The 14,242-nt window shown below is 35.7% G+C and overlaps 1 protein-coding gene across 1 annotated transcript; it reads left to right on the top strand.

Annotated features, from left to right (window-relative positions):
• Positions 1–29: 29 nt before the first annotated feature.
• On the top strand, positions 30–7,446 carry hmgn7 (high mobility group nucleosomal binding domain 7). The gene is made up of 6 exons (XM_007257503.4): positions 30–190; positions 1,494–1,520; positions 1,688–1,717; positions 2,559–2,606; positions 4,342–4,449; positions 6,506–7,446. The coding sequence occupies exons 1-6, from the start codon at positions 176–178 to the stop codon at positions 6,563–6,565; spliced, it is 288 nt and encodes a 95-aa protein (XP_007257565.1). The 5' UTR covers positions 30–175; the 3' UTR covers positions 6,566–7,446.
• The last annotated feature ends 6,796 nt before the right edge of the window (positions 7,447–14,242 follow it).

Consider the following 14,242-nt stretch of genomic DNA (forward strand, 5'->3'; position numbering starts at 1 on the left):
ACCGCTTGGTCGCACCCCCTCCCCCCCATTCAACCACTGGTTCTAATGTAGCCCAGCTTCAGTGTTTACTACAGAATTAGTGCATAGCGGACGGTGGGCTGCCTTATCTGTGAACTCTGAGAATCTTTTAACCTGTTAGTTTCGCGTAGAAGGAGAAAAACAGCCTAAAGTCAACATGCCCAAGAGAAAGGTATGTAGAAAAGCTGAGCGCGGCATGCGGATACACTTTTGTCCCTTACAAATCAGTCGTTAAATTAGGAAGCCCTCGAGACAAACGAGGGCATTTTATACAAAACCCGTCGACTTTTTCAGAATCGAACAGCGAGGATCGGAGAGTCGCTATTTTTACGATTTTTCTGACTACTCGCTGTATTTTTCCTGGTCGGCGGCGCGAATAGGGAGCGGTTTTTTCCCCGGGGCAGCGCTTTCTGAAGCTCGGCTGTGGGCAGGAGTGAAATCTCCATGCCCGTGCAGCCGCAGCCATGCTGTACTCCTCTCGCTCCTGTCCATCTCGAAGGCAGCCGCGCGACCAAACCGCGGATTTTAAGTGCGATAGGGAGCGAATGACCCTCAAAAGGTCGCGAAAAAATACGGCGACGACTCTAATCTCAGAAACCGTAGCGATGTCCTTCAGAGGACGTCGCATTAATAAACAATTTTAATATGTTTTCTTTGTTCGCCGCGGACGACGGGCTGCTATGGCGCCTTCTTGCCGCCAGGTGTCGCTGTGGAGACGCGGAGATTGGGTGCCCCTCCCCCTTCGGAGGAGCGGAGTTGATCCTCCGCCGCGAAATGTCTCCGTGCAGAATCGGGGGCACACACACCAAAACGTGCACCGCACTAACACCATATACTGCACCCCCCAAAAAACTCAGACCGCGCAGGGATAGTATACAGAAACTCCGCCTTTATGCACTGAACTCCTGAACTAAACGCTCTGTCTGTTTAAGCAAAAGCGCGGGAGCTCGGCCAGGTGGGTCTGAGTTTGGGACTTATCAGCAGCAGAGCGCGCCCGACCTGTTCACGACTGTACATGGATTAATCACGACTTCATCACCACTTAATCACTACTATAAACGACTTAACCTCGACTTTATAGGACTTAATAAGGACTATACAAGACTTAATCACGACTTTATACGACTTAGTAATTACTGTATACGACGTAACCACAACTGTACACGACTTAATCACGACTTTAAAAACGAATTAAAAACTGTAGCCAAAATTAAAAACACTGCACACATTTAATTAAAAAGACTAAAGTTTCTATGTTAACTCAGGATAACTTCTCCCTCAAACTTTTTTTTTTTTGCTTTTTCAGACAGTAAAAAAAAAACTTACATACATAGATAAAGTGTAGCACAATGCTAGCTTCCAGTACTTTAATGTCAAGCATATTAAATATATATATATTTTTTTAAATCAGCATTTTTATAGCAAGAGTTTGTGTCTGTTAACTAATGTGTTTCTGTGTTTTTGTTTACTTACAGGGAGCTGATGGAGAGGTCAAGGAGGAGGTAACTTAAAAAACAAACAATACAATCTGTAGTTTTAAATAATAATAAAAAAATATACAAAATTATCATGGTTCTGAAGATTTTGTGAGAAGAATTGCCAACATTTAAAAGTTTGCTTATATACATGTTCACCATGTCACTGTGTGTGCTTGTGTTTGCCCTCATAGCCTCAGAGAAGGTCTGCCAGGTTATCTGCGGTAAGGTTTGTTTTTTGTTTGTTTTTTCCTGCCTCTCCTTCCCTTTTCTTTACTTTTTTACCTCAGCTTTTGTGTCATCTGGTTACTGGATAGTTTATTCAGTATAGACATAGAGTATATTTGTTTCACAAATGTCAGCCTTTATATTCAACCACATTGCACAGTTAATTGTTGGGCTTGATGAAAAAGTGTTTGAACACTAAGCTGTGCTGTAATGGGACAGTTAGTACGGTAGGATGGTACATCATTAATGTTTGTTACAATTTGTTTTGTTTTTCATACTACACTAAATAGACCTAATACAACTTAAGTTGCACTAAGTTCTTAAATCAAATTACGGTACAATTTAAAGTACTTTAATACCAGTTTTTATTAAGTTGTTTTGCAAGTTCTGCATTATGGAATTATTTTATGTTTCTAAATAAACTTAAGTAATATTTCCTAAAACTGACTAAACGCTTGCTGTAAATATTGCTGTAATCCATTAGAATCAACTATATAGTTTGCTTTTTACAGTACAGTTTGTTTATACATTAAAAAACATACAAAAAAATATTAAAACTAAATGTATACCAATATTGGTAAAATAAAAACAAAACCTGCTGATTTCTGTCCAGTTTGTTACACAGCAGTTCCTGTAGATCAGAACTGCAGCAGGAACATGATAAGAACATGATAAAAGCAATATGGCTACCATTCTATCTATCTAATAGTATTGGTCAGAACAGGATGGATCTTCATTGCAATGCAAATGCTTTGATATGCTGTGGTGTCTCTGTTAGTAATGCAAGAATCAATTTTAATGGTTGAATAAAGTGCTGGTTCTGTTTGTTTTCTGTAGAAACCAACTCCTCCTAAACCTGAACCCAAACCCAAGAAAACACCCAAGGTGAGAAGACAAACATCAGAAATTACATTGTCCTCATATAGCCATATACTGTAGACAGAACAATTCAGTAGACTAATTAATAATGGAGCAACAATAGAATACACAAAACTTCAATATAATAATAATGCAACAATACACTTGAACAAAACAGTACTGTACATTCGATTACAGTGAAATGAAGACACATAAATTATGCATTGTTTAATTAAACAAGACAATGCAGTGCAGTATACTAAATTACTGTACAGTAAGTACATAGACAAGTATTATTGGTAAGTATACATAATTCAATTATTGTACAGAGAAACAATACATTTACAGCAGTGCAATTAAAGGCCATAAAGTGTGTTATATCACATATACATAAAGTGTGTTATATAAACAGTAACTGAACAAGACAGCACAGGTCAGCTGTATGCTAAATGCAGCAAAATGAGTACAGTTAGTACAGAATGCACTAAATTACAGTATAATTACACATTCAGTTAGCAATACAATATTCTGCCGTACATTATTAATACACAAGTCTGCATGGTACAATTAAACAAGACATTTCAGTAAAATATACTCTATACTACGGTGACCGAGAAAGCCCAACGCAGTGCAAATTGAAAAGCGCTGCAAAAGCACAAAACACATCCATCAAAATTACAACACAGGCGCAGCAAATAGAAAAACGCGCTGCAAATAGAAAAACGCGCTGCAAATACAACCACAACACAACGGAAGTGAGTCACAACACAACGGAATTTTCCCGGGGGACCTTAAAAGATACTGTACCAGCTAAGCTGCGTCTTCAGTAACGTCTCGGACTTCACTATGTGTACAAAGGACAATAAGTGGCAAACAAGGCGTTTTGTGAAGCAGAACTTTTAATAATAAGCACACAACCGTGGCAATCACAGGTAATAAACATAACTTACTTTTCAGAAGCTTGTTTGCCACTTATTGTCCTTTGTATACAGCTGGTACAGCATCTTTTAAGGTCCCCCGGGAAAATTCCGTTGTGTTGTGACTCACTTCCGTTGTGTTGTGGTTGTATTTGCAGCGCGTTTTTCTATTTGCTGCGCCTGTGTTGTAATTTTGATGGATGTGTTTCGTGCTTTTGCGGCGCTTTTCACTTTGCACTGTGCTGGGCTTTCTCGGCCACCGTACTATACTCAGTATATCAACATACATTACAAGTACACAAGACTAGACAATATACAGGTCTGGAAAAAATAAGAGACCACAAAATGACAAGTTTCCTCTGGAATATAATCAGGAGAAAGGTGGGTGATCTCAAGCCATCAATCCAAACTGAACTGCTTGAATCTTTGCACCAACAGTCACAAAGTTATTTAAAAGCAATGTATAAGACTTGTGGAGGAGAACATGCTAAGATGCAATAAAACTGTGATTAAAAACAGTGTTATTCCTCCAAATATTGATTTCTGAATTCTTAAAACATGAAAATTAACTTTTTGGTCTCATTTTATTCCAGAGCTGTGTAGTGCAGTAAGCCAAAACTATGTATGGTATAATAATTAATGTAATGTAATTAAACAAGCTATTGTGCTGCAAGTGGGGGGGTGGGGGCGGCAGCAATGTTTAAGAATAGTGTAAAAGTGCACAACCCTAAATACATACTGCTTTAATATGTTTGGCCACACTGTTATAAGAGTAATAAGGTTAAAGAAACAGTAGCACTGCACTTAACCAACATACTTTCGTTTGATTTGTCTTTGTCTGATAGAAAGAGAAAGAAGTGAATGATAAAAAGGAGGACAAAAAGTCAAAGGCAAAGGCTGAGGAGGCCAAGGAGGAGAACCAGTCAGAAAATGGAGAGACCAAGACTAATGAGGTATGTTTACATAAACATGTAGGTGACTTTAGTATTTCCATTTAAAAGAAGCAGTTTCTCACGATGCTGTTTAATTGGGAAATTTCAGATTTCTCTGCCAATAAAGTTGAATTTTTTATTATTATTATTATTATTATTATTATTATATTGTTGCTTTATATAGGCTGAATATGGAAGCACAAATAGTGGAATATATACAAAGTAGAAAGGTATTTTTAAATCTTGTATCTTTCCAATAACCTTGAAATGTTATATTGACAAAAAATGTATTTATTTTTTGGTTGTTATAGATGCAATTAGTTCAGATAAAATGCCACATTTATGCATTTGTAAACTACTTTAAAAAACAGATCTCTCCCTTTAGTTTACCATTTCCCAGATAGGACAAGTAAATTCAAAGTCCAGTGCTGAAAGTCTGAAAACATTATTCTTGTGGTCCTTTGAGATTAAAACCTATTTTCCAGGCAGATAATGCTATAGAGTAAAACGCAGAGTATGGCCTCACAATACCTGCATAGCTATGAACTGAGGATTAATATGGTTCTGCAAGCTTTATGAGCAATTTTGTAGTTCCTAATGGGTATAAATGATTTAGCAACACTTTTAACAATTATCCTAAATCCATGGGTACCAACCATTATTGATATTAAATCAGCATATTTATTTTATTTCTTTTAGGAAAGATTAAGCTTTAAAAAATGAAGTTGCACAGTTTATAATATTTGGTTAAACATTTGCAAAACAAAATCATAATTTAAACAGGGTCTGAAAGGTCATTACTGTAGACAGTACACTGCAGACCTTCTGAGGTAAAGTATTAAAAAAATGCTTCCGACATAGAAAAAAAAATTAAGATTAAAATTAGTTGTTACTCTTTTCCGGTTTCCATCCAGTGTTCTCTTCTGACACTAATTTTTTATTGGCTCGGTGCCACCACTATTACATGGATTTCCCTGCATATTAAACTGTGCAGTATTATGGTGTCTGTCAGAAAACATGCAATAATGCAGGTTACTATTGGAGAAAAGTCTTTTGCATGTCATTATTAAAGTGACTCAAAATAAGGTTGTAAGGATAAAACAAACAAGTTACAAACATAATCATGCAGATCTCTGACTTATATTTACATTTACAGCACTTTTATTTTTTTTAATCAAGCTATTGTATATAAGTTTAAATCTGACCAGACTGTCTTCTACATCTCAGCCAGTCAGTGAAAAGTTGAAGCTTGTATTTGAAGATGTATCTCCTAATGAGGTGGACATGTGAAGACTCCTGGAGAGAAGCTTACTGTACAATTCATCTACAAAAGTGTTTCCTGCTCCACTGCTGTTGTCCACCTCTACCGCTCGCTTCACTCATTTGAAAAAAAAAGAACTCTATTTACACTAAAGCTAGGAGGTCTAGGAGCCCCTAAAATTCAAATATTTCAGGCAAATCTTACAATAACAATATTCTTGATATGATAAAACAGTAAACAATATTGCATTCATTTTAAATATATAATAAGTTTCAGGATCAAGCCAAACTTTCTGTAAACTTCTGATTTAAATAATGATAGTTTAACGACATAAATAATGTAACATAAGAATAATGTAATATAACAAAAAAATACCACAGTACTAATGTGCAGAATATTAATTGAATGCATGTAACCTACAAACATAACTATACAAAAAAATATTCAAACCAGTACAGCCAAACAAATACAAGATGGACTGTTTATTATTATTATTATTATTATTATTATTATTATTATTGTTGTTCTTTCAAAAAAGTATATTATTATTGTGTACAATACCCTGTGGCATACCCATCACTGGACCAAGCATTCTAACATGTAAAGCAACAAATGCACTGAATAAAAAATACGGGACAAAAATGTGCCTAACTGAGAAATTGTGCAGTAAAGAAGAAACTGTACATTCCCATTTCACTCATTAAGCTTTTTTGTGCTGCCCTAATAATCACAAAAAAGTTTAACAATATGGTTGGCTTTGATTGGTGCTGGCAATAAATACTGAACTGTGATTGGTCTGTTTTTGTTACCATGCAGGTTGAAAAGACTCCGGAGGCGGAGCCTGAGGAAGAGAAGGAGGATACTAAGGCTGAGTAGTGCCCCGCCCATCCATCTACTCTTCTCTTTCCCCATCCGTCCGTCAACCACTTCTTCCCCTTCTCCCTCCCCACCCTCTCTTTCTCTCTCCCACTTTTACTCCTTCTCTCTCTCTCCCTCCCCCTCTCCTTCTGTTTCAGCAGGTTCCCAGACCCAAATGGATCCCTCTATCCACAACTGTCACCAGAGGAATATTTTTATCAACGATTTTGTAAATACTGGTTCAGGTTTTTAGCACAAAAACAAAAAGCTAAAAGAAGGGGGTTTTCAGCCGTGATCTAAGTTGTCTCCAACATGAGAGTTGTGGAAAAAGGCGGCAACTTTCGATTTTGGTTTAGTTTTGTTGGTTTGGTTTTATTTGTTTGATTTTTAATTTTTTCTTTTTAGTTGTTTTATTTTTTTAAGCTGATGGTCTGTATCTCGGTTTAGGAGTTAGGGGCACTGGACCTGCGTTGGTGGTTGGTTGTGTGTGTGCGTCTGTTAGTACTTGTGGTCTTATCCTGGAGTTTGTGCCCTGTATGTACTTAATTTGGGGGTTTGTTTTATTTTCTTTAAAAAAAATGAACAAAAACAAAAAACGGTTGTCTAGGAGAAAGAGGAATCAATACTAGAAATATGACGAGACAATTACACAAAACAAACCTAACATTCCAGGTGCCTCCTGGCTTGGAAAAAATGCCACCAACATGATCTAATGATGAAATGGTTGAAGGGAATTTTGGGGGGGGTGGGGGGATTATGCAGTTGTGTGAAACTTTTTGAAATTATGGGATTTAAAAAAAAAAAAATCAAATGTTTTTTTAACACTGAAAATTCATCTGTGAAAGAGTAGCGTGCCCTTAATCTCACTCAATAAAACCATCATTGGAGTTTTCCTCAGAGTTGTTGGTTGAAGCTTCTTTTCTGTGTGATTATATGTGTCTTTAGAACCTATTTAGTAAAGTTTGTTTTAATTAAGTTCTTAATGAAAACACATTTAAAATGACTAAAAATAATTAACTGGATGAGCTGTCCATACTGTTAATAAGCACAAAAGAAATATTCTATTTCAATAGTACTTTAAAATAATATTTACAGAGTTTAAATAAATGTATTATTGTGTGAATAAAATACAACATGGAGCTGCTAATTTAATTAAAAATACATTTATGTTCAGCTTCTTCTTAAACACCGTAGATGATACAGAACTCAGATCATCAGGTAGGGGTTTGTGGTTACTATAAGGAAACCCAGCCCTTTAGTTGAGTAGCAAGAATAACCAAATATTTGTATTAGTTGAGCTTAGAAGGTTTGCTGAAACATATCACAATCAACTTACTCACGTACCAGAGAGCAAAACCTTGACCACATATGAAGCTAAAGTAGCTTAAAAGATATAGCCAAAACTAATGTTTGAGAACAGGTTTAACATCCAAATGAACCAGCAGATTTCTTTTCCTCTTGCTGTTCTTAACATGTATTTTTGTGAAAAAGTTAGTAATCAGTAAGCATTTACTGTAAAACTCTATATAACATTAAAGAATAAACCCAAATAAACAAAGTCAGTGATTAATGAGTGTTTATTGTAACACTCTATATAACATTAGAATAAACCCAAATAAACATAAAGTCAGTGATCAGTGAGTGTTTATTGTAAAACTCTATATAACATTAAAATAAACCCAAATAAACATAAAGTCAGTGATCAGTGAGAGTTTACTGTAAAACTCTTTATAACATTAGAACAAACCTAAATAGACATAAAGTCAAAAGTAATAAACTATATATAACATTAAAATAAACAAAGTCAGTGAACCTGCTGTTGGTCAGTAAAGACAAGTTTGGTTCTTTTTCTCTGTGAACTCTGAAACTGTATTAGTTAAATAAAGGACTAAATAGTTAAACTATGTGTTGGAAATAAACTGGAAATTCTGGTCCTTCTAAAAAGAGCACTGGAAAATGAGTTAAAGTAAGCACAAACACAAAATGCCCAAGGGTTTGTTTATTTGTTTATTCTATCCATGTTTAACCCAAATTAATATATTTAAATGCCACTTTTGCATAGTATTAATAAAAATGTCTATTTTTCAAATGCATGGGTGTTATTTAAACAAAAAAATATTTTTTAGGTTTCTAATTAACTGTTTACATAAAACCATTGCAGGCTATAACTTTCTGGTCAGAATTCACTTAATGAAGGCATTTTGCAGTGGGTTTAAAATATCTTTTTGTGTAATTGAACATGACAAAGTAATTCAGAGTATTTTGGTGAAATGCTCATTTTAGAGAAACTTATCGAGCCAGAACAGTTTTTTTTTTGTAAAAATGTGATTCACCTGAAGAATTGAATGCCTATAAAAGCTCCCTCACAGAAAGTTAAGTGCTTGAGACACTGTTTTACAATAGATTTGAAAACAAGGCCTATAGAGGTTCTCAATCCTATGAATATTTTCCCTTATATACGTTTTTAATAATTAAATTGTGGTCAAAATAATTTGGTTACTTAGTGCCATAATTCTACAAAAAACATCAATTAAATAAATATATAATGTAAAATAAGATTGTGTTCTCAAATTAGATCTGTTGTGATATGCAAACTTTCATTTTCAGGTGATCAGATTAAATTAGCTTATTTGATTTGATGAGGTTGTTGTTTGCTGTGTAGTAAGTGACCCAAAACGCACAATCAAATAAAATATGAGCGGCCTAAGTGCCCAGGCACAAAAAGCACATTTCAAACCGCTTTCAAATATCGTTTGGATTCGGTTTGCAAAAATCTTTCTGGCTGTGCTGACTTTCCTAAATCATTCTGGTTACAGTATAGGCATGTCTAAATCAGATTTGTTCTAGCAGTCTCAATATAGCCTAAAGCACTGGGATTTTTAGCCCTGTTTTACACATATTTCGAAAAAGAAATGATTTTTCTTTTCTTTGTTTAAGGACGCATAAAGCACATCTCAATGTTGTTTAACTGATACTTTGTTTAACTGATACTTACTGATATCTTTCTTCTAAAACCCCATAGAAAAATAGAGATGATTAGAATAACCCAGAGGAAAGAAATCTTGAAGATAAGATCTCACAGTCTTTTTAATTCTCCTAGAAACGATTAAGTTCTATTTAAGACCAGTTTGAGATAAAATCAGTTTTCAGAATAACATGTGGCTTTTTTTTTACTCAGACCGATCTCAATTCAGTAAGATTTATAGAATAAATGTTACTAACCTCATAAAATGTTATACATATCTCAATTTTACATCTCAGAAATATTTCTGCCATCTATCAGTACAGAAGGAGACTTCTTGTTTTGTTTTTTGTTTTTTTGTTTTTCCTTTTCAGTGCTCATGATGATCTGACGGTATTCTCCTTTTTTCTCCTAAGCAGGAGATTTCCGATAAAACAGTATTTAAATATTCAATATTCAGATATAAAAAAGACATTTTCCTTTGGGCAGCACTAAACTGTGAGAGGGTTTTGTGCACAAATGAGGAAAGCATGAGGTCTCCTGCTAGACTGCTGATTTTTTTTAATGTAAAAGAGTGCTGTATATGAGATCTTACACGTCTTATATGAATCTTATTCAGCTGACACTGAGGTAAAAAAAATGCTTACAAAATCATACATTAGTCTTAACAGGTGTAATCCTAAATTTGTAAAGGAGAAATAATAAGACTATGATGAGATTTTAACTTAAATTTAAATTCTTAAAATTAAATTAAATTAAATTTATCTGGGTGAATACAAACAGAACAATGAGCTGCACTTTAGACTGAGAAATACACATTTAGTGGTGTGAACAGACACCTGTGGAAGTGACGGACAAATCACAGAGAGCAGAGTAAATAATAAACCAGTAGTGCACCTGTAATTTGGATATGGGATGTGGTTGGGCTTTGCAAAGCTGGTGATCTCAGTACTGCTATTTCTGTGCTACTAATAATGGATGGTGTAAAACAGCAGTCAGCATGTGTTTTATCACAAATCTGACTTAGTCAGCATTCGACAAACAACTTGGTGGCTGAAGTCAATGTGTTACGTTTTAGAACCATGCACTGCAAGGAAGTGGATCTCCAGGGGTTGGCTGGTGGCTGCAAAGACAAAGCTGTTTTATTTAATCAAAATGTAATTTTTCTTTCCAAGAAATCATTAGGCCTTCTGAGATGGCCATTAAGAAATGAACTTCTATATCGTCTCTGTCCACTCAAAATCTGTATCTCTAAAACAGTAACTTTACAGCAGAGTGAGATAAAACTTTATTTTAAACTGAATACACTGAATAGACGGCAATGTAAAACAAGTCATTTTGGATAATTGGTCCATTCATTAAGAAAATTTGACACAATTTAAGGAACAGTTAGCGTGTTAGACTTAGGTAGTAAATAAAACTTAACAAAAATGGAGACACTTGGTTTTCATTGGATAGCAACGATATACTCCTAATTATAAATAATAGTGAAACAGACAGCATGTCAACAACAGCATGTTTAAAATATTCACTGGATTGTAGTAAATGAAAGATCTTTGTAAATGATTTTACAATTCTAAATCAGACAAGGTGTGTGTAGTATAAAAAAACAATGTTTATTGCATTAACATTGACTTTTATTTGATTGTAAGAGACCACTTAAAAATGATGGATTTCTTTGATTTTACCAAATTAAAAACCTTTTAAATGAAAATCAATCAAGAAGAATATGCATCTTTTTTGTTATTTCAGCCAATTCTTATTATCTGCAAATAAATGCTCTAAATGACAATATTTTTATTTTTGGGAATTTGGGAGAAATGTTGTCCGCAGTTTATAGAATAAAACAACAATGTTAATTTTACTCAAACATATACTGTTTCTGTAAATAGCAAAACCAGAGAAACTGATTTAGAAACGTGGTCACTTAATTTTTTCCAGAGCTGAACATGCCTGCATTTTAAGCCTGCAACACATTCCAAAAAACATTGGTACAGTAAAGCATTTACCACTGTGTGATATTGCCATTCCATCTTATAACACTTATAAGATGTTTTGGCACCAAGAATACCAAGCAATCTACACACGCACACAATTATCAAGGTCACATATTTTCAGGCAGGCCAGTCCAGTATCTGTAGCCTCTTTCTTTGCAACTATGCTATGCCTTTGTAATGTGTGCAGCATATGGTTTTCCATCAACCTGTCAGGGGTTTCTGTCCCTGTAGAAGATCTCAGTGTATTTTTTCTGTACAACCCCATACCAAGACTGGGTACCACAAACACTCATAGAATGTGGTTTTGGAAAGTGGGCAGAAGCACCTGCAGCCAAACTTTGACAGATCCTTTGCAGATAAGCCTCTCTTGCAATTTCAAAATACACTGGTAAAACATTTTTGCTGTTTGATAAAGAAGGAAAAATTTGTTAAATATATCTACCAGACACAAAACATATTTACCCATCATCATTTATTTTACACCGATCTTGGATACACATAGGTGATTATTAATATAAAAAATGTTGGATGACTGACTTTTTTGTGAAATCTGGGGAAAATATCTGTATTTTTATATTTTTAACATTACAGTAAAACATGCTGCAATATGTTATTCCGGTTTGGTGCAGCTTTACTTATTCTAGTTTATTTCCCATTCCACACTACATCAGTTCTTAAGGACCATGGTGAACACCAGTGGTGATACTGGTACTGCTTTAAAATATAAAACTGATTTCCTGAGCTCACACACCAAACACATTTGGTCTGATCACTAAAATAAAAATGTCTGCCGCTTTCTGAGAAGGTAAGTTCACCTGTCTGCCCTCCATTTTCTGCCTTCTTTTTTCATTTGTTTGACCCTCTTGTCCCTGGCGGCGGAGAGTGGTATTGCATGCAGCGGCCAGTCGCGGCCACTGGAGGGCGCTCACAATACAGCAGAGACTGAGTGCAGTGCCCTTTCAGTCCCCAGAAAATTACATGTATAAATGAGCACACAAAATAACTTTAAAATATATTTTATTATTAAGCATGTTGTCTTGTACATTGACCTAATTGCAAAAGTAAGATATGTAATTAAAATGAATGAAAAATCCTTAGAACACTGATAAAATAGCATCTGTTACCTGTCACCACTCTCTAACTATAAATTAATTATAAATATACCAATTAAAATCCATTTAGAGATGTATTTTTTTTGCATTGTTGTGTGAGTCCAAATCCCATTCATGCTTAAAATATATATATATATATATATATATATATATATATATATATATATATATATATATTGATAATATTTCAGTTAAAATATGCATTTAGTTTCACTCATTCCTGTTACTGTGTAACATTACCCCATCTGAAACATCTGGAACATTCTACAAGTCTCATCTGCAACAGGAAATGACATCAGCTGGTTCTTCTGACAGTTGTGAGAAGACCAAAATTAATTTCCCTCATTTGTTTTTTTGTAATTCTTTGATCTTATTGGTTTATTTTTTAAATACAAATTATGGAAAAATCACTAGAATGTGCTCAGTGTCCTTATGCTATTAGCATAGCCGCCATTTAGCTATTTTAGCTAAAAACGAATTCCTGTTACTTTAAGTCATGCTACTCAAAACATAAAAAGTAACAGGACTAAGAGCTTGTAACAGGAGTGAGTGCAAGTAACAGGGCTAAGTGCGAGTAATAGGATAGGGTGCCAGTAAAAGGACTCAGTGCCAGTAACAGGACTGAGTGCCCGAAACAGGAGTGAGTGCAAGTAACAGAAGAGAGTGCCAGTAACAGGACAGAGTGCCGGTAACAGGAGTGAGTTTCAGTAATAGGAGTAAATACCTGTAACAGAATAGAGTGCCAGTTATAGGACTGAGTGGTAGTAACAGGACTGACTGCCAGTAACAGGACTGAGTGTCAGAAACAAGAGTAAGTGGCAGTAACAAGAGTGAGTGGCAGTAACAGGACGGAGTAACAGTAACAGGACGGAGTGGCAGTAACAGGACAGAGTAACAGTAACAGGACGGAGTGGCAGTAACAGGAATGAGTGCCAGTTACAGAACTAAGTGCCAGTAACAGCACTGAGTGCCAGTAACAGGACAGAGTGCTAGTAACAAGACAGGACTGGACAGGAATGAGTGCCAGTTACAGAACTAAGTGCCAGTAACAGGAATGAGTATTGTCCCCTGATTTATTGACTTAGTACTGACGCAGTACCGAGCAGCGGCCACAAGAGGGCTTTAATAACAGCGGCCACTAGAGGGCTTTAATAACATACAGTGGTGAGTGAGAGCAGCCTGCAGTACTGAGCAGCGGCCACAAGAGGGCTTTAATAACAGCGGCCACAAGAGGGCTTTAATAACATACAGTGGTGAGTGAGAGTAGCCTGCAGTACTGAGCAGTGGCCACAAGAGGGCTTTAATAACAGCGGCCACTAGAGGGCTTTAATAACATACAGTGGTGAGTGCGAGCAGCCTGCAGTACTGAGCAGCGGCCACTAGAGGGCTTTAATAACAGCGGCCACAAGAGTGCCAGTAACAGGACAGAGTGCTAGTAACAAGACAGGACTGGACAGGAATGAGTGCCAGTTACAGAACTAAGTGCCAGTAACAGGAATGAGTATTGTCCCCTGATTTATTGACTTAGTACTGACGCAGTACTGAGCAGCGGCCACTAGAGGGCTTTAATAACAGCGGCCACTAGAGGGCTCTAATAACATACAGTGGTGAGTGAGAGCAGCCT

Source organism: Astyanax mexicanus, chromosome 1 (genome assembly GCF_023375975.1).
Source record: "Astyanax mexicanus isolate ESR-SI-001 chromosome 1, AstMex3_surface, whole genome shotgun sequence".
Taxonomy (NCBI): domain Eukaryota; kingdom Metazoa; phylum Chordata; class Actinopteri; order Characiformes; family Acestrorhamphidae; genus Astyanax; species Astyanax mexicanus.

Coding starts and splice junctions, on each gene's coding strand:
- hmgn7 (XM_007257503.4), top strand. Junction 1,718..2,558: donor GGTCTGCCAGGTTATCTGCG/GTAAGGTTTGTT, acceptor TGTTTTCTGTAG/AAACCAACTCCTCCTAAACC. Junction 2,607..4,341: donor AACCCAAGAAAACACCCAAG/GTGAGAAGACAA, acceptor TTTGTCTGATAG/AAAGAGAAAGAAGTGAATGA.